Below are 20,095 nucleotides of genomic sequence, written 5' to 3'. Positions count from 1 at the left end.
CGCTCATTGTGATGAGATCCGAGCCCTTAACCAGAACAAGGGAAAGCCTGACCTCTGTGACACTGCTGTCAGCATGGAGGAAATACAGCTGTCCAGCACTCCTCTCACAGCTGTCCAGCATTCATGCCACAGTCAGGGGTTACATGGACTGCTGAGAGTTTTACATGATGTGTATATGTGTGTGAAAACAGTATAAATAGACTCGGGTCAAAGCCTCAGGTACTGCAGAAATGCAACACACACCGCTCAGCATTCTTTCATGACTTACCCAAGGTAGCTGTGGCCTCTTTAACTATGTCTACTGGTCAGTAGGGATGTACCACATTGGCTCTTGGGTATGAGAATATGAATGTTACTCCATGCCCTAACCAGGCGTGATACATTTCCAGTGACAAGCAATTTATCTGCACACCGAATGCAAAACTACTGCATGACACAAAGTACATTTACATGCGCAGTTATAATCAAGCTGCGGTGGGTTTTGCATAGTTAAGTTTCATATGCCTTTCTAAATATACATGTCACAATGCACAATTAAATATTTGAAAACTTAAATACACATTATGCGTAAAATATTGCATCGGGCTAGTATGATTTCAGTCGGAATAAAGTGCTTGCATCACATTTAAGAGTTATTGCTTTAGTTTGACTGAAATTAAACTCAAAGTGTAAAAGTACTTACACTCACAGCCAATCTGAATATATTTGATGTTTAATGTATAATGAGCAGGATTTTGGACAAATTACATTTTATAGCTGGTGGGGCTTCTCAGCATGACATCATGGAAATAGAAAGCTATCAACTGGCAAAATGTCCTGCCTTGCGTTATTTGTCGTGGCTGTGGCAACTTAGGACATAACAATGTATAGTGCTGTAGATTTAAACTACAGTTTGTGAAAGAAATGAATAATTTTATCCTGCAAGGCTGTATTAAATTGATCAAAAGTGACAGTAAAGACATTTAAAAAAGATTAATCTTTCAAATAAATGCTGTTCTTTTGAACTTTCTATTCATCAAAGGATCCTGAAAAAAAGTAACATGGTTGGGATAAAAATATTAAGCAGCAGTTTTCTGTTTTCAAAATTGATAATAACAAGATGTACCAAATCAGCATATTAGAATGATTTTTGATGGATCATGTGACACTGAAGACTGGAGTAATGGCTGCTGAAAATTCAGCTTTGCCATCATAGGAATTAATTACATTTGAAAATATATTAAAATTGAAAACAGTTATTTTAAATTGTAATATCGTATATAATAAAATTGAAAATAGTTATTTTAAATGCTAATAATATCGTATAATATTACTGTTTTTACTGTTTTCCTTGATCAAATAAATGCAACTTTATTTTATTATTATTATTATTTCATTATTATTATTTCTTTATTTTTTTTTACAAAACATTAAAAATCTTTTTTTTTTACTGGTAGTGTATATGTAAGAAATGTTATCAATTTATCACTTGTTGCATTTTCCTGCCAATTTGCACATGGCATTAGGCTATAAACTAAACATTAATTGTCCAGATTATGAAAAATCTGTATTATTTTGCAGGAAAGCGACTATCCTGTGTTTTCTGTAATAGTAGAAACCTGCCAGAGGGCAAAGCTGATGTTCACACCATTATACAGGTGTGTACAGTGATCCCATTAAAACTTTAAAACTTAATATAGCAACAAAAACAAAAGAACACTGCATACATTTTTTAAGTGTAGGGAGGAAGATTTTTTTATGTAATAAAAAGGAGTAGAGGGCAATACACCTGCTACCCACAGAAAAACAGTTGGACAGCTCTTCAGGCTCATGTAAACAGACACTGGTGGGTTCATCAAAAGCTCTGGGCTGAAAATGCTTTAAAGGGATAGTTCACCCAAAAATGACAATTCGTCATCATTTACTCTCCCTCATGTCATTCTAAACTTGTATGAATGTCTTTCCTGTTTTAAAGAGTATGCTGGTCATTCTTTTCAATATAATGAAAGTCAATGAGCGCTGGAACCGTCAAACTCCAAAATAACAAAAAGGCACCATAAAAGTTTTATACAATATTTCAAGTCTTCTGAAGTTATACAGACCAAAAGTCACTATTCCTTGAAAATCAGTCATGAGAGAAGTAGCACAGTCTGACTGGTGAATGAATCCTTCTTTAAATCATCTTTTTAGTGAATCCGTTTCATCCAGTTTACAAAGCCGGGGTGTATTAACAAGACAATGTCATAAATCTTTCCACGATACCCTAGCGCCAGACAGTCTGAAACAAGCCTAACCAACCAACTCTTTCACAGAACAGCTTGCAACATTTAAACAAAAGAACACTTATTGATAATCCCAACTCAGGAAAGAGATTGTCAATTTTGGGGCAAGTAACCAAGATTAATGGTCAAAGAGAAGCACAGCATGACCATGACATGTAAATCCATGATAGAAATCATGAGCTAAAGACTTCGTTGGGTGGTTTCCCCCACCCAGGACCAGCTTGCAACATTTAAACAAAAGAACACTTATTGATAATCCCAACTCAGGAATGAGATTGTCAAATTTGGGGCAAGAAACCCAAGATTAATGATTGAAGAGACAACATCATGACCATCACGTGAGGGAAATCATTAGTAGAGACTTCGTTGGGTGGTTTCCCCCACCCAGGACAAAGACCAGGCTCCTTCGAGACCTTTTAATCTTTTGCTCCTCACAAAGCACATCCTCACGTTCACAGAGCATGTCCCCACATTCACAGAATGGCACAGAAACTGCCTTCACATGTATATATGCACCTAAATGATGCTAAAATGACTTATGAGCAACTGCTCATTTCTATGCATAATTCCATATTATGTATGTAACTCACACATTTGACTATCATGTCCTAATCACTCATTATGTATGTCTTTTGAATAACTATTGAATAGTTTATAGGTTTATATTCATGTTGGGTATGTATGTGTTTGAAAATTCATGCTTTAAACGTTTCTATCAATCAATACTTTGCAAAATATATTATATTCTGGTTCTATAAATCATGTCCAAATTATACTCTGCAAGAGCGGGAAAATTCGGACCATTTCACTGATAAGATTTATGTATTGGGAAGAGAAACATAGCAACTCTAATCAACACTCCATTTGGGATGTGTCCAACAGCCATGTTTAAATACTCAGGACACCATCAAATTATGCTTTTGGTCATCGCTTTTGGCTTTATGCTTTTAGCCATGCTTTTTGCCGCCGCTTTTTGCTCTCAGCTATGCCTTTTTGCCACTGCTTTTTGCCCGTGAATTCTTCGAGCACCGTTCCAGCGTGCTTGTCCTAATCACTCATTATGTATGTCTTTTGAATAACTATTGAATAGTTTATAGGTTTATATTCATGTTGGGTATGTATGTGTTTGAAAATTCATGCTTTAAACGTTTCTATCAATCAATACTTTGCAAAATATATTATATTCTGGTTCTATAAATCATGTCCAAATTATACTCTGCAAGAGCGGGAAAATTCGGACCATTTCACTGATAAGATTTATGTATTGGGAAGAGAAACATAGCAACTCTAATCAACACTCCATTTGGGATGTGTCCAACAGCCATGTTTAAATACTCAGGACACCATCAAATTATGCTTTTGGTCATCGCTTTTGGCTTTATGCTTTTAGCCATGCTTTTTGCCGCCGCTTTTTGCTCTCAGCTATGCCTTTTTGCCACTGCTTTTTGCCCGTGAATTCTTCGAGCACCGTTCCAGCGTGCTCTGGCTTGCATGCCAGCAGCTCCTCTAAAACCATGAGGAGAAACGTCTCGTCAAACTTTACTCTTTTCTGATGTGGTTTCACAGTATCATTCATTTCACGTAATGTCACAGCATTTCTCTCTTTGCTATCACTCCCTGTAGCACTCCAGTCATTCTCCACAATGCAACAACATGCCAACTGCTCCGTCAGTCCAACGGGATTGTTTGAGAGCGAGACCGCCTCAGGGTTGATGGGCAGAGGAAGACAGAGTGTGTGAAGGGCAGTGTCATCTGCTCAGCTCTGAGTGGATGTGGCAGTGTGAAACAGCGCTTTCCTGTTCAGCATTTCCATGCTGCACACTATCAAACACTGGCACATAAATATAAAACTACACTTATGAGGCTCAGGAATACATGAGAGGTGTGAAAATTGCAAAATGTGGAAAGATGAACGAATCTATTCAAGGTTGCTGCATCACATAAGTAAGAAAAATCCCAAATGAGACCTCTGTAATATCTCAATTGTTTCTCCAAGACAGCAGTGACATCAAAAGGAGGACAAAATAAGAGAGACTTGGAATAGTTCACCCAAATTCTATCATCATTTGAGTCACCGTCATGTTATTCCAAAACCATATGCTGTTATTTTTTTCTGTGGAGCAAGAGACATTTGGGCTCTTGTCCACAAGTACAATTCATCTACTGTTGTCATGCTCTAAAAAGGACCAAAAAAGGCCATAAAACTGTCTGTATGACTATTTGAAGCTATAACGCAGCTTTGTGAGGAATGGCGTGCCCGGTCTCATGAAAATGCATATAAATAGTTCGCCAAATAAAAACAAAAACTTGTGGTATTGATACGCAAAAATTTACTTTGGCGTGCATATGACACGCACGTGTTTGGCATGCATAGGCCTATAATGCGCAGTTTTCATGTACATATGATACGAAATTTGTTGGCGTGCATATGATACGTAGTTTTTGCGTACATATGATACACATCTACCCCACAACCCTAATCTTACCCATTGCGTAGCATATACACGTCAAAGTCCATTTTTGCGTATCAATACCACGACTTTTTGTTTTTATTTGGCGTACTATTTCTACGCACTTTCATGAGATCGGGTTAGAATGGCCCATCAATATTCACAGAAAATCTACCCTTTTGCTAAAACTCTGACATGTTATATGCATGTGTGCATAGATTGAAAATCTTCATCCTAAAAAAAAAAACTTTAAAGGGGTCATATGATGTTGCTAAAAAGAACATTATTTGGTGTATTTGATGTAATGAAATGTGTTTATGCAGTTTAAGGTTAAAAAACACATTATTTTCCACATACTGTACATTATTGTTTCTCCTCTATGCCTCGCCTTTCTGAAACACATCGATTTTTACAAAGTTCATCGGTCTGAAAAGCGAGGTGTGCTCTGATTGGCCAGCTATCCAGTGCGTTGTGATTGGCCAAATACCTCAAGCGTGTGACGGAAATGTTTCGCCCCTTCCATACTGTGATGCCCTGTCCGGCCGGAGCGACGAGACAAAAACATTAAAACCCATTATAAACTAGGCATTTGTTGCATCAGTGGGGACATAATTACGGATTATAATGACTTATACTGTCTTTTTACGCGTTGCATCGCTCCGCGTAAACATAAAACCATGTCTGCATTTATGATCGGAGAAATAGCAACAAGCGCTACTCTACACTGCTCAAAACTTGCGTTTGAATCGTCAGTGGCAAATCCTTTAAATAAGAAAAACGTACTTACAGTCTGCGAGTCAGAACAGCCGGCATTGTAGTCTACTCTCACAGTATCAGAAAACAGTCCTCCATAAAATGCGCTGCACACATCTGAATATTTGGGTTGAACTGTTCTGGAACAGTGTTGTAAATACAACTTAACCACTGATTTCTAGTCGTGTCCTCTTTTGGATAATGACTTATACTGTGTTTTTACGCTTTGCGTTGCGTATTGCGCCGCGTAAACATAAAACCATGTCTGCATTTGTGATCGGAGAAATTACAAACAACAAGCGCTACTCTACACTGCTCAAAACTCGCGTTTGAATCGTCAGTGCAAATTCTTTATATATAAAAAACGTACTTTACAGTCTGTGAGTCAGAACAGCCGGGATTGTAGTCTACTCTCCCAGGATCAGGAAACGGTCCTCCATAAAATGTGCTGCACACATCAGAATATTTGGGTTGAACTGTTCTGGAACAGTGTTGTAAATACAACTTAACCACTGATTTCTAGTCGTGTCCTCTTTTGGAAGGCCAAACAAAGTAGTTTCGCTTTCACAACGAAACACACAGCGTCACACACGGCGGGCTTGAGTGAGTGGCGGCCGGCGGCCTAGAGTGAGCGGAGGCTGGCGGGCTAGAGAACTGCGCGGCCGGCGGGCTTGAGTGAGCCACATGTGAGGACCCCGGGCTGGACTCCGCTTCGTCCACAGTGAAAGCCGATCCGGTGATCCACAGCGCAAAGTATCGGAGAAATGACAAACAACAAGCGCTACTCTACACTGCTCAAAACTTGCGTTTGAATCGTCAGTGGCAAATCCTTTAAATAAGTAAACGTACTTACAGGCTGTGAGTCAGAACAGCCGGATCGTGACGTAGACATGTGGGGGCGTGTTAGAACGAGCCGTTTTAGGTAGTCATGGTTAACTCTTAACTTTTATAAAGAATATCTCTTTGGATTTGAGACTTTAGTCTTTGCAACTTTACAGATCTTCTTTATGCACCAAGAGCTTGTAACACTTCAAAGAAAAAGGAAAAATTTTCTCCTGCACGCTCAGAAAAAAAGGTACAAAAGCTGTCACAGGGGCAGTACTTTTCCAAAAGGTACACCTTTTGTACCTAAAAGGTCCTTAAAGGTAAATATCAGTGCCTTGTTGAGTGTGGGAAGCTGTGATGCACAAATAAAGGTTCAGACAATGAAAACCTTTGGCCAATTTCTGCACAGTCTTCCCTGTTTTGTTCAGAAAAATACTTGTAGAGCTGAAGTCATTACCGATGTTATCTTAACACACTTATTGAGGGACACTATATAAAAAGAAAGGCAGCATCAGAGTGGAAGATAAATATCAGTCACGTAGTAGATTAAAAGCAGTGTGAACGAGAGACAAACACACATAACAGAAATGCATATTCTAATTAAAGATTTCAACTTGTAAATTGGTTTTCAGCAATAGAGATTTCCTCAAAGCAGCTTAGGGTGTCAACCCTAAGCCCCCGGTGACCAAGCACAAGGTCACCGCAATAAAAAGTCTAGAAGTGCCAGAAAGAAACCTTGGGAGAAACAGCCAAAGTTGACAAATATGAAACAATTTTAAGCCCCGAAGCGAAGCTGTCTGTCCAGAATATTTACTGCTCTGAACTGCAGTAATCTTTGGGTCTGAAAAAGAAACAAAACAAAAAACACAATTTATAACATTGCATCATATACCACTGGGTAAGTAATAACTAAAAGTTAAATTTCCAATGCAACTTTATAAATGTGCAGCATTTGTTTAAGTTCTACTGACTAAAAGAATATGAACATAGCACATCTATAAAGTAACTTATTTTTATAGCTTATTTTCAAATAATAATGAATACATTAACATTTCAAAATATTTATAACATTTTATATATGAAATATAACAAACAAATTCAATATATTTATATTCTTTAATATTTAAATGTATTATATTAAAATAATATAGTAATATTAATACTTTTTTTAAATAACCCAATTCCAAAGGATAGTGTAGGTTCAGAAGGAATTGCTTGCAAAAGCACATTTACAATTATTGGTGGCTGCATTTGTACTGTGGCCTGATTGACAGCATGACATGAATTTTTATGCACATGATTATCAGTACACACAGAGAGTGTAAAGCAAAGTACATCATGAAAACACCTTATACATAGTTGCATACTAAATCAACTCTCTTAAAGATTTGATAAGTGCATAAAAACAGCACAAAATCTCAGGAGGACTGCCACAAAAACAGACAAAGTCACGAGGCAACCTAGAAACCACAATGGCCTGAATCCCAAACTCAGCCAGCGAGTTTATGTCTATATCGGAGACAGTGAGGTGACACGAAGAAGCTAAATTTATCCATGCGGACTCGCAACTAACACCCTGCTTTGCATAGAGTCAGCCCATCTCTCTGGCTCTATGTGACATGAAAGAAACAGAACGCAAACAGACAGTCAAACACAAAGATCAGTCCCTTATTTTAGAACAAACTTTTGTGTCCTTCAGTCATGCAATGAGGGGTAACCGTTGGGTTCTCACAGGATCCAAAATAAAGATGCCAATTCTCATTACCGTCACACAGAGCAACGCAGCAAGGCACTTCCTCAAATCTGTTGTGTAGGTTTACTTACAGATTCACTCCAGAGAAAAAAAGAACAAATTCAAATCAAGCAACTCAACATACAAACCCGAGGCCAATTCAAGTAATTGAATTTAGGGCCACTGCAGCACTGTAACAGCGTTTCTGCGATGCCCTCTGAATCTGTCTGACAGGGTGTTGTAAAACGCATGAATTGTGCCCTACTTTAAATAAATATTAATTTTAAAAACACACACATACACGTGGTCGACTGGCTGAATATAACTCAACGTCTCCTCTGCTTTTAATGAAGTCAGAGCAGGCCAGTTATCAAGCACACCAAATGAGACCACAATTACAGTGATTAGCACTGAACTGCCAGCCATTTACTTCCAATTAGAGGCAAATCAGGGTTTAATGAGAGAGACAATGTAGAAAGATGATACAAATCGTGAACGTTAATGCAAAGTTAAGACTGTATCCAGACCTGCTTAAAATGACGCCTGAGGTCAAGACTCTCAAACTCTTTCTTATTCCCACTGCTTAAAATGTATTATCCCTCTCCCAGTTTAAGCCTATCTTTCCTATCTGTCACATCTCTTCCAGATCAAGTTCATATATTTACATCATACATTTGGCTACTTTGTTACATTGTCTCACAATTAAGACACTTCTGTTCAGTTTACAATAATTTGGGGGCATTTATAATGTTTTATGACATTATGGAAAATGTCTCTCCCAAAGGGACGACCAGAGAGAGGAGTTCTTTTCCAAATGGAGGTGACCAGAGGGACTGAGGACCAGAGTCCACTTGTGTGGGAATATTTTTCTAATTAACGTCATAATTGATTATCACTTGCAAAACTCAGCTGCAGGGTGCAGTTCTCAGACATTTCATTTCATATTAATGGGAAGCCATTTAAGAGGAATCTTTAAATACTTCAGGGTATTATGTGTATTTTAGGGTATTTATAATTTTTGTAACTTCACTTTAACGCTGATTGTCCTTTTGAAGCTATAAATCAGCACTGAACATGCATATTAATCAATGCTAACTGGAATGCCACAATATCTAATCCAATTCATGAATAAATTGAGCTTTATTTACTTCACATTTTCAGTTTATAATTACATTATATATGCATGAAATGCTAATAATTTATCAAACTCAACCCCCAGTTCAAACAGGAAGGCAATGTATATGACCTTTTCTTATTTTAAGCATGCACTGCCATTCAGATTTTTTTTTCATGTTTTTGAATGAAGTTACTTATGCTCACCAAGGCTGCATTTATTCGATCCAAAATACAATAAAAACAGAAATATTATGAAATATTTCTAACATTTTAACTTCGATATATTTTAAAAATGTGATTTATCCTTTAGAAATCATCATTATTATTAATTATTAAAAATAAACAGTTGTGTGTAATATTTTTATGAAAATAGTAGGATCCTTTGATGGAAAGAAAGTTAAAAAACAGCATTTATTTGAAATAGAACTTTTGCAACAAAGTAAAAATCTTTATGGTCAGTTTTGATAAATTATTTATATGTAACAAAATATAGAGATGTTTATGCTTTCAAAAAAAGCCCTTCCAAGGATCTCAGTATTTTTTTTTTTGCTTCTTAAGAAAATCTTGTTTTACAAATATAGATCAGATGCAAAAGCCTTTAAGTGCCATTTGAAATTTTCTTCTAAAATGGGCATTTTTATCAGACAGGCTCCTATGTGTAGGTTCAGTCATTTCACTTTAATGGCAATGAATAGGTTCATTTAATTGCCATTAAACTGAAATGACTGAGCATAAACATAGGAGGCTGAGAACAATGCTAATTTTAGAAGAACATTTCAGATGGCACTTAAAGGCTTTTGCATCTGAACTATTTAAATGTTTAAATATTTCTATTGAAAAGCAAGACACAAATACTGATTACGATTTTTATTTTTGTTTTTAGTTTGTGACAGACAGTCCTGTCAATACCTTCAATCTGTCAATCTTCAGATGAGTGTTGTTGTTTCTCTCCTATCTGACATCCATCATTGTTAAAAAAAAACGAGTAAAAAAAGAGCAAGCTGTTATCTGTGTGAAACTGATGGGTGCTACGAGACACCCAGACCATCACTGGATTCATCTGCTCCTGTCTATTTTGCATAAAATGCCTGCAGTCACGTTGGCTGTCTAATTGTTCGACATTCTGCATTCTGTGATGCAGAACCTGCACTAAAAACACTCTCTAAAAGTCACAGGTGTCACGAAGGCTTCCCGTCACCTCAGAAACCATAACATGGGTTCATAATTGCTTGATAATGTGGAATCAAACTATTATTAGAGCCTGGGTGAAGTTGTGCACTCATTTAAATAAGGGTGTTGTCGCAGTAGGATGTGCTTGAATTCATTAGAATTGATGTTTGTTTAGCAACACTTTGCAAACACTGCGCGACTGAATCACTGTGAAGACATAGGGCCAAAATGTACATAAACTCCATTGCGCTAAAATTTCCTCCACTCACTTCCAGCATCCATACCACCGACGTGCGCTAATGAAGAGTCAGTAAAGATTTGACTCTTCACTGTCCGCTCTACCTCGCTCGGTAATAAAAACCTTTCGTGCTTGTTACGGTCATGAAACTGGTCATTACACACAGGATCTGTCGTTATGGCAACATTTATCACTTAAATAATAACACAGTGGTTTGCATTATTGGTCGGGGTCCGACAAATGAAACGGCTATAGAGAGTAAAACAATAGGTATATGGAGCTTTCCAGAAGGGCGGAACCAGTAGGATAATGACTAACACGTATCTGTTCTGTTCATAAAGATCCTCACTCTCCAGAGTAAAAAGGGGGGAAAAAACACCCACACGTGAACCATCATCACACTTATAATGCAATGCCTATATTAAGAAAAGAGAGAGGAAGAAATGAAACAGAGACATCCACCTCTGGCCTTGTTGTTGTTTTTTGCTCTCTCCTCTCAGCTTTTCCAATATCAGGCCTGCTTCAACCATCTGAAAGAACAGGAAATGAAGGCACCCATATCACAGGCTAATAATACAAAAACAGTGATAGCAGCCCGGGCCAAAACAGTCGGTGTAGACGGTACAGAGTCATCATAGCTCTCACACTCAACATATCCACATCCTATAGCCTACACCTCACATATACAAACCTAACAACCGAGCAAAGTGAGGCTTCAATCCTACTGTGGTTAAAAATCGAAATAAAGGGATTTGAATATAGCTTACTCTAACATTAATAATAAAGACATCATGTAAGGTAAAATGGCTAATTAGTTAAGATAGGATATTGAAACCACAGTTACAAGTTTATAAAGAAGTGTAAAAGTGAGAGATGGAAGTAGCCTATCTTTGCAGCAGGTGTACTAACACATACCCTTGACCCAACCATGCCACCTAGTGCACATACAGCAGTTTCATTGCACATCATCTCATTTGCTTCATTATTTAGCAGCTATTAATCTAAATGCATTTACAGTTCTCTTACTATAAAATAATAAAATTTTTACTGTATTTTTGATCAAGTAAATAAAGCAGTGGTGAGCATAAGATAGTTAAAATTCATTAACCGATTACCAGCCCCAAACTTTTTTGGGGGATAGTGTATAGTGTAGGTTCTTTCCGGAGCAGCCTAATGTTAAATGAAGTATACAAAGGTGATGGGTTTCAGTAATTTACTAATACTTCTTTTGAATTTCTCACAAATCTTGGTTATGTCATCTTTACTTGCCAAACCCATGTGCAGACAATAGCCTTTTATTCTTTTAGGTTACATTAAAAATCAGGTCCAGCCATCAAAAGTTGTACATTTTAAAAGATAAACAAAGCAATATTTATGAGCAGATTTAATCTGAATACAGTTCTATCCTCACTCTTCAAACATTTTACTTCAAAAGACACTGAACCAGAGTGCAGAATTAGAGCTAAACTCTGCACAGAATACTGCTCCCAAATAAAATCTGCTTCACTAACAGGGATCAATATCACCGATGCGTGCAAACAAAGTCAAGATTCGCCCCTTCACTTACATTTAACTTGCCCAGTACAAAATGGCACTGTAAAAGCACACCATTTCTTGCTTGCTTGGAAATAAAATCTTTCATGCTTGAAACAAAATCTCACAACAAAAACACTGCTTTAATATTATAAAACAGCATTTTAAGTTTATTACAGAAAATATACAAGCAGCAATACATTTTAATTCTCAATATATTAAACTAAACATACACAAAGCTTTAACCAAGCTATGCATCTGACAGGTAGATATGGCACCTGAGACTGTCTCTGTCCATATATCTGTTAAACATTTCTTGACTAGTCAAGAAATCTAAGATTTAAGCAAATGTAAAAACCATTATTAGCTTTGTTGTATCTGTATTGTCTAGAAACTAAAGTAACTGCTAATTCATATTTTATACCTGAAACAGTCAAAATAGAATAAAAGAAACCTGTAACATTCCCTGAATGATGACCTCTGATAATCATTTTGATCTACAGATTCTAAGACATTTGAACAAACTCTTAGAATATTAGCCTAATAGTTTTTTTTAGCCTAATCCCGTCATATCCTGTGTTCTTCTAGTAAACAAATAATTCCTGGTTTAAAATAAATAAATGACCTGAAGTTAAAGCTTTCTAGCATGTGAATGCAAAATGATTGATCTAGACCAGGGTTCCTCAAATCTTGCCCTGGAGAGCCAATGTGCTGCAGAGTTTAGCTCCAACCCTGATCAAACTCCCCTACCTGTGATTTTCTAATGATCCTGAAGACATTGATTAGCTTGCTCAGGTGTGTTTGATTAGGGTTAGAGCTAAACTCTGCAGGAAAGTGGATCTTGTGGGCCAGATTTGAGGATCCCTGATCTAGACCATGACGTTTGTCTGAAAACAACATTTGGCTCCATCTTAATGAACCCCTTATTTCTTTTCTTTCTTGTTTTTAAGATGCATGTACGAGGTGGTCTTTATAAGCACAGCCGCCTTGCATCATCATGCATCATCCTCCTCTGAGAATTTGAATTTGGCATAAACTATTAGCATAACCACTGACATGACCATACACAAGGAGCCAACTACTAAATAAGCAATGCCCAAGAAGTCGTTCTTCCCTCCCATCCAAGACACGTTGCTGAAGACCAACTTCTTACGTCCATCAAAACTCAGTACTGGGTAGTCTGGAAATGATGTGGTTAAAAAACAAACATGGTTCATTCATGCTGCATATGAACATTTCTACTGCATGTTTAAAAAAAAGAGAGATTTTTTTCTGAGACAAGTGCTCATTAAGTTGTGTGTTTACGTTGCGCTGGCAATCGTTTTGAACACTGGATACTGACACCTGAAAAAAAAAAGTTCTCAGTGTTTTCAGTCACCAATACCATTGTAGAAATCCTCTATTCATTATCAGCCATAAATAATTGATTCCACATTCAAAAATGTCAATAACAGGAGGGTTAAAAAGATAAAGCAAGGCTTCAGCTGGTCATGTGGTCCCTTTTTAAAGAAATTAATACTTTACTCAGCAAGGATGAATTAAATTGATCAAAAGTGGTAGTAAAAATGTTACAAAAGACATTTTAAAAAACTGTTCTTTTGAACTTTTGTTTTTCAATTCATCAAAGAATCTTGGAGAAAAATGGATCATAAAAATATTAAGCTGCTCAACTGTTTTCTACATTGATAATAAGAAATGTTGCACCAAATCAGCATATCAGAATGATTTCTGAAGGATTGTGACACTGAAGACTGGAGTAATGGCTGCTGAAAAGTCAGCCATTTGCCATCACTGGAATACATTACATTTTAAAATATATTAACACAGAAAAGAGTTACTTTATATTGCAATAATATTTCACAATATTACTATTTTTACTGTATTTTTATCAAATAATTGCCTTGGTAAGCATAAGAAACTACTCTTAAAAACATTTTTAAAGAATCTTACAAACCCTAAACTTTTCCAGGGTAGTGTACATTTAATTTCCTTTTGTGTAAAAACTTGTGTATAAGGGGGACATTTTTTTACAAAAGTGCACCTTTAAGACAAATTTCATCTACTCTTTTGACTGTCATGCCTTTTCATCAATTTACATATTCAAAACCCTATGTTTGTTGCTTCTGCACTCTGCTCTGGACCAGCTAAAAGCCACACCCAACCTGTAAAACCTGTTGGCCTGGATCACAGGCAAACATGGTCAAAAGACATCTGCGAAACAGGACTGATGCCATATGCGGTCTTGAGACTACAACATCTGAAGACTTGAACTGATTGAAGGCATGATGAGGCTTTAAGTCCTACAAACTTCAGCACTTGGTAAAATGAATAAAACATGAAAATCCTATTACTAATCCCTGTCTTGAGTGAGTTTTGACTTTCATGAGAAGGATACTGTAATGGACTGTCAGAGAGTAGTTTCCAGCAGGGAGCCCCGCGGCATAATCACCCTCTGTGATTCGCCGGAACAGCTTCCTGAACTGAGGAAGTGCAGCTCTCCTCATCCACACTAGAAAGTCCTGGTTCAGGAAACCGTTGTTGTTTGGGTCTGTGAGGTCCAGCTCATATGCTGCCTTAGGCCAGTTTATGGGCTTCACTGTACCTGTTAATCAGCATCCATAAAGAATTTAAGTTCTATTCCAAGTCTCAAATCCTATAGCTATTATTACATTACAACCTTAAGGCAAATTACCATCAAACGCGCTCGCAAACGAGCCATTCACAGACAAAGGGTTCCTGTACTTTATGTTGTAATCAGTCCACCAGGAGATTCCTTTACCATCTAATGGAACCTTCTTCTTCGTTCCATTGATTATTTGGTAGAGCTCAAATGTGTCTTTGCACAAGACACACAAATAAATTATTAGTAATCAAATAAATTAGTGGTAATTTCAGAGCTTAATACATACAAACATAAAGTTAATCTACAAATCTGAAATGATACCATTGAACATGCTATTCGCTATAGCTCCACAAGGGACAATGGGGTTATTTTTGGAGTCATACGAATATGGAGAGCAAACATCTCGTGGACTCTGAAAAGTCAGACGAAAATAAAAACAAAGAAAGTGGGATTCAATACATAAAATGAAAGATCCAAAAGTTGAAACAACATTTAAAAGATTGTTCATGCCAAACGCAAACCTTGAAATACTGTGTATCGCCAGTGAGCTGATAATCGTCTTTTGACACACCATATTTTCTGAAGTTCTGGAAGTAATTAGACAGGCCATAATAAAAGAAGACAGGGCCCTGTAAGCACCACAGACAATATTAGTCACTTTCTAACATTGAGGGAGAAATATCAGGCCTCAAAACGGAGTTAAACTCAAAGACTTTACCGTAAACAATGCGCTAAGGGAGAATGTTACTTCACAGGTGCAGTTTTGGACACTTTGGATCGTACAGCGGAAACAGGGTGAATCCTTCTCAACGCCTGTGTAATCCATCTGTGACATGGTGAGAAAAAAGAGCATTAATGTTTAATTAATGTCTCTCACCTTGCACAAAACACCACGGTATGTCAACACCTCCAAACTAACTCAACTACTAGGCGGTAATGTGGAGTCAGGGGTTCATTAACTCTAAAACAGACTTGAATGTTTAAATAGTGTTGTCTATCCTCTAACAAACAAGCAATACCTGACCTCAGTACATTTGTTTAAACTATTAGATATGCTACTTAACCAAAGGATGAACAAACTCTACTGTAAAATGCCATGTCATCCACCCAGTGAAGTTTTTTTCTGTTGTTGTCCCGCAGTAAACACTTACCTCCAGCACTTGGATGGTCTGTGAGGTCAGAAAGAGGCCAATTCCGATGCCTATGAAAGCCAAACCAATGATTAGAAAGCCAGGAATGACGATGCCAGCGGACAGTATGGGCTGCCATGCCGGGAGCCACTGCTGAGTGAATGCCGTGTTGTCAGGCCGTTCAGTCGCCTCTCCCTCGTTCTTCATCCTGATGTCCTCTGAAAGGAAGGACAAGCTTACTGTGTGCACCTCAATTTCATAGATAAAATAAAGAATACTAAAAAGCCCAATGGAAAAGAGATCAGAGTGCAATGCAACAAATAATACATCAGACACTGGATCTTTCTTCAAATGTGAGAACTTTTATAACCCAGGGGTTTATATTTTATTAAAAAGAACAGATTTTACCCTTTAACTTTTTGTTATATGAAGGTTCTTTAAAGATGTATTAGAAACTTTTTTACTATGCTTTCACCATTGATGACTTTTCAAATAACTTTTTATGTATAGATTTTATTTTAGCTTTGTCCCAATATCTTGAATCTTAAAATATGAAAATTCATCATAAAAATATGAATTAATGTTAACTATCGACTACTACCATAAACCATTTTAATATTTATTGCGTCAAAATTATTTATATGCATTTATTTTTAAAAAATACTCCTCAGTTGTGGCATCATTTTCACCCCACAGAACAATAACAGTTAACAGCATGCTTGAGATAAAATATGACACGTGATGTGTGATGAAAACAAAAAATATATATAATTAAATAAAAAAACAAATGTACATGTATTAAGCATAATTTCTAATCAAGACTTTTGCCACATTATGGAAAAAAATAAAAATAAATACAGGCTAAATAAATGCATGAAAATGTAGTTTGCCATTTTTGCATGATTAATACATTATTTGAGATTCGATGAAGATTACTTAAGATGACAATTATTCTGTGATGCATGTCTACTGACAATATCTATTAACTGTACAATGAAAACAAATAAATAATCTAGATACATTAAAAAGAGTTTTAATAAATTTGACCTAAACTAATGGAATTAATATTATTGGACCCGCAAAAATCTATCAACTCTCCAGCCATGGTAATAAAAACAGCTCAAAAGTTGGCTAACATGATAAAGACAAAAAAGGATATTTGTAAGAATTGAAGGCATGTTGTCCTGCACTACAACAACAACGGGTGATGTCGCAGGAAAATAGAACCGTGCTTCATGAATCTCGATCACTTACTCTGAGAGTAGAAACTTTAAAGCTTTATAAACAGATCAAAACTCACCTTAGAAAAAGATCAGCGCGCTCAGTTTGGCGTAGGTATTATAGGTGCCTGTTTTATAAAATCGGGAAGATTTGTACATCGACAGCAGACACACCTTCACACAGTCCCGTACCTGTGTTACCTACATCAGCTTTTCCGCTTTGCGTTCGCACCTCCCACCGCGCTTACGTCACATACCTGACTCCTCCCAGTTCCACTTCAGTCCGGTGGATCGTTATGATGGTTTATTATAGAAAAACATATTTATTGTTTGCAAGTCTTAAACCTTGTTATTAATTAGCTAAATCTCATATTTATTAATGTAACTTAAATTAATATAACTTAACATTAATATAACTAAAAAAGAAACAAAAAACGTTTTACTCTTTACAGCTTGTTTCTAAGAAAAGTATGTATTATGAATTATGTAAATATACTTTATTGTAAATAACTTGGAGACGAGACAATCTGTGTCTCCCTTGCAAATTTACCGAGGTCCTCTAGTGGGTTCTGAGAGCCTCTGATTCAGTTAAGTCAATTAAGGGCATGGGACCTTTCATGTCATTGATTTATGACATGAATTTTGCATACAGGTGAACGTTGCATGCCAAATTTGCATAAAATGAACCTGACTTTATGAAACGTTTGATCGATCGCCCTTATACCCAATTACAACACTGGGCAAGTTAGATCCCGCCTTCTGTACCCTCGTCGTCTACTCGGATTGGTTGAGCGATTCCGGTAGGGACAGGCGTTTGTTTCTTTGTGCTAGACTCCCCACAGCCGCGAGGAGGTAAATATGAATAATATTTTATAAACACAGCAGAAGACGGCAAATGAGACTAATGCATACAATTTATAAATGTGTAATACTTAATGTCATAATCAGAATGAATAAACTGTAATGAAGAATTGCGGTTTTCCTGGAGTTTGATAAGCAGAGAGAAAACGGATCGTGTCGCTAGCAATAGCATATTAGCTAACGTTAACCAGTTTGTGATGGCACCAGTTATTTTCTTAGTTCTTCATAGTTTCAAAATATTTGTAAACGTTTGGTAAAATACATTCTTTAACAGGTTAGCCCATATTTAGAGCTGCGATTTGGTGTTGTGATCCTAAATATGTGCGGTATAACGTTTATCTGTTAGCTCTATTAACAAAGCTAAACTTGTTAAAATTATATTCAAGCCGGTTGTTTATTGCGTTGGTGTCTGATTAAAAGAGTCAGTTTGCCTCAAATAAACTTTCAAATAGGTTCAGTACTACCGATTTTGTGATCATGTGATAACGGTGTTTTCACGGTCTATTGAGCAGAGAAATATGCCAAAATATCGTAAGTTTAGCAAGCTGTAAAGTGAAAATTTATATATTTTCCCTCGTCTCTAATATCCTCTCATACCCGGAAAGCTTGTGTCTTTCGAGCAATGCCTGTTTGTTCAGAGCAGGTGCACAAGTGCGACGTTAAACTTCTGCAGACCTCATGTTGTTTTGAGCATTCACAGCCATTGGTTCATGTGCTCTGTGATAGAACACAGTACATTCATTATGATAGGTATAGGACCAAACTGTGGAAGGAATCTGAGATGTTCATTATTAATATTTATGTAGATGAATATATAGAGAGCTTGTTGTATAGTCTATGTTCCAGTCACCTTTTGTTTGTACACCTACATTCAGCTCTTGTTTCTTCATTTTAGGAGAGGCTTCTTTCGTCTGTAATGCTGTCCAGTAAGAAGTCAGACCCAGGTTCCTCCTCTTCCTTAGGGGGTAATGGCGGAGACCGTGCTCCTGAAACCCTTTCTGCTCCTCAGGCTGGTCCAGCCGGTCCCTCTGGCCCAGGTATAGCAGATGTGAAAAAGAAAGAGAGAGCCTCTCCAAGTGGAGAACCAGGTGGACCTCCTCTCTTGCACCCTCCTGGACCAGGAGGGGTTGATCAAGACTCTGCAGAAGGACGCAGGACCAGTCGCCGTAAGAGAGCAAAGGTAAACATCTATATTAACTTCCTGTTATTTGAACAGGGATAATTGAGCCAGGCATATATATTTAGCTGAGTCGAACTGAGACTCATTAAATAATTTATTGGCACTAAATAATATGCTAATTTTTATTGCTCTGAAACTTGAAATCGCTCTAATTACTCATCTAAATACATACTATATTATAGGGCTGATAAATCGCATGCGATATTTAACGCGCATCTTATCAGTAAAGCCGGTTCTGTAATCAGCGGTAAATCTCCATCACGTGTGTGCTTTCACATTGAGCAGCATTAACTACACAGAGCCGTTGTTCACTGACGAGCTGCGCCAAACCACGTTCATATTCGCGCGATTTTTTGCGCAGCTTGTCAGATCCTAGACTTCTGGGGGCCCTATGCAAAACTGCGGGGGTCGGGGGGGTGTTATGAATGACGAGTTATGAATGAATAAAATGCCTTTGTCCGCTTGAGAAACGGTATCTGTTCCACGGCTTGGTACGCTTTCAACTCTTTTTTTTTTTTGTCTCGTCTCGAGTTAGACACTGTATGACATTAACGTTACATGATTTGACTGATTTTTACATAGAAGGGGCGACAGCGCACCTCATTAAAAGAAATTACATAAGCAGTTTTCATAACCGCTGGCCAAATTCAAAAACGAAACTAAAATTAAATCATCTTTGAGAGCAAGGGGTCCCCCTGGTGTTTCGGGGGCCCTACGCAGCTTGCGTTCTTTGCGTATAGGGAGGATCGGCTCTGTATATTAGGGCTGCACAATTAATCGAAATTAAATCGCAAAGGCAATAAATCGCGATTAGGCAGAAGCTGCGATTGTCATGCGTATCTTTCAGTGAAGCACAGTTCTGTGATTAGTAGTAAATCTCCATCCGAAGGCCAGAGGGCGCTCTTGCGCTGAAAATCCAAATATGCCCCGAAGAAGAAATCCAGGAAATGCCTATTGCTGCAGCTGAATAAACAGAAGATTTAACTGCTTTCATTGATTCAAC

General features: G+C 37.3%; 1 protein-coding gene across 1 annotated transcript; it reads right to left on the bottom strand.

Annotated features, from left to right (window-relative positions):
• Positions 1-12,954: 12,954 nt before the first annotated feature.
• On the bottom strand, positions 12,955-17,316 carry LOC107719538 (cell cycle control protein 50B-like). The gene is made up of 8 exons (XM_016526967.1): positions 17,133-17,316; positions 15,853-16,051; positions 15,420-15,527; positions 15,223-15,330; positions 15,023-15,113; positions 14,771-14,914; positions 14,474-14,680; positions 12,955-13,258 (listed from the first exon to the last, which is right to left on the bottom strand). The coding sequence occupies exons 2-8, from the start codon at positions 16,036-16,038 to the stop codon at positions 13,074-13,076; spliced, it is 1,029 nt and encodes a 342-aa protein (XP_016382453.1). The 5' UTR covers positions 16,039-16,051; positions 17,133-17,316; the 3' UTR covers positions 12,955-13,073.
• Between the last annotated feature and the right edge of the window lie 2,779 nt (positions 17,317-20,095).

This window comes from Sinocyclocheilus rhinocerous, unplaced genomic scaffold (assembly GCF_001515625.1).
Source record: "Sinocyclocheilus rhinocerous isolate Xijiao unplaced genomic scaffold, SAMN03320098_v1.1 scaffold2889, whole genome shotgun sequence".
NCBI lineage: Eukaryota > Metazoa > Chordata > Actinopteri > Cypriniformes > Cyprinidae > Sinocyclocheilus > Sinocyclocheilus rhinocerous.
This window is presented reverse-complemented; position numbering and strand designations above follow the sequence as displayed.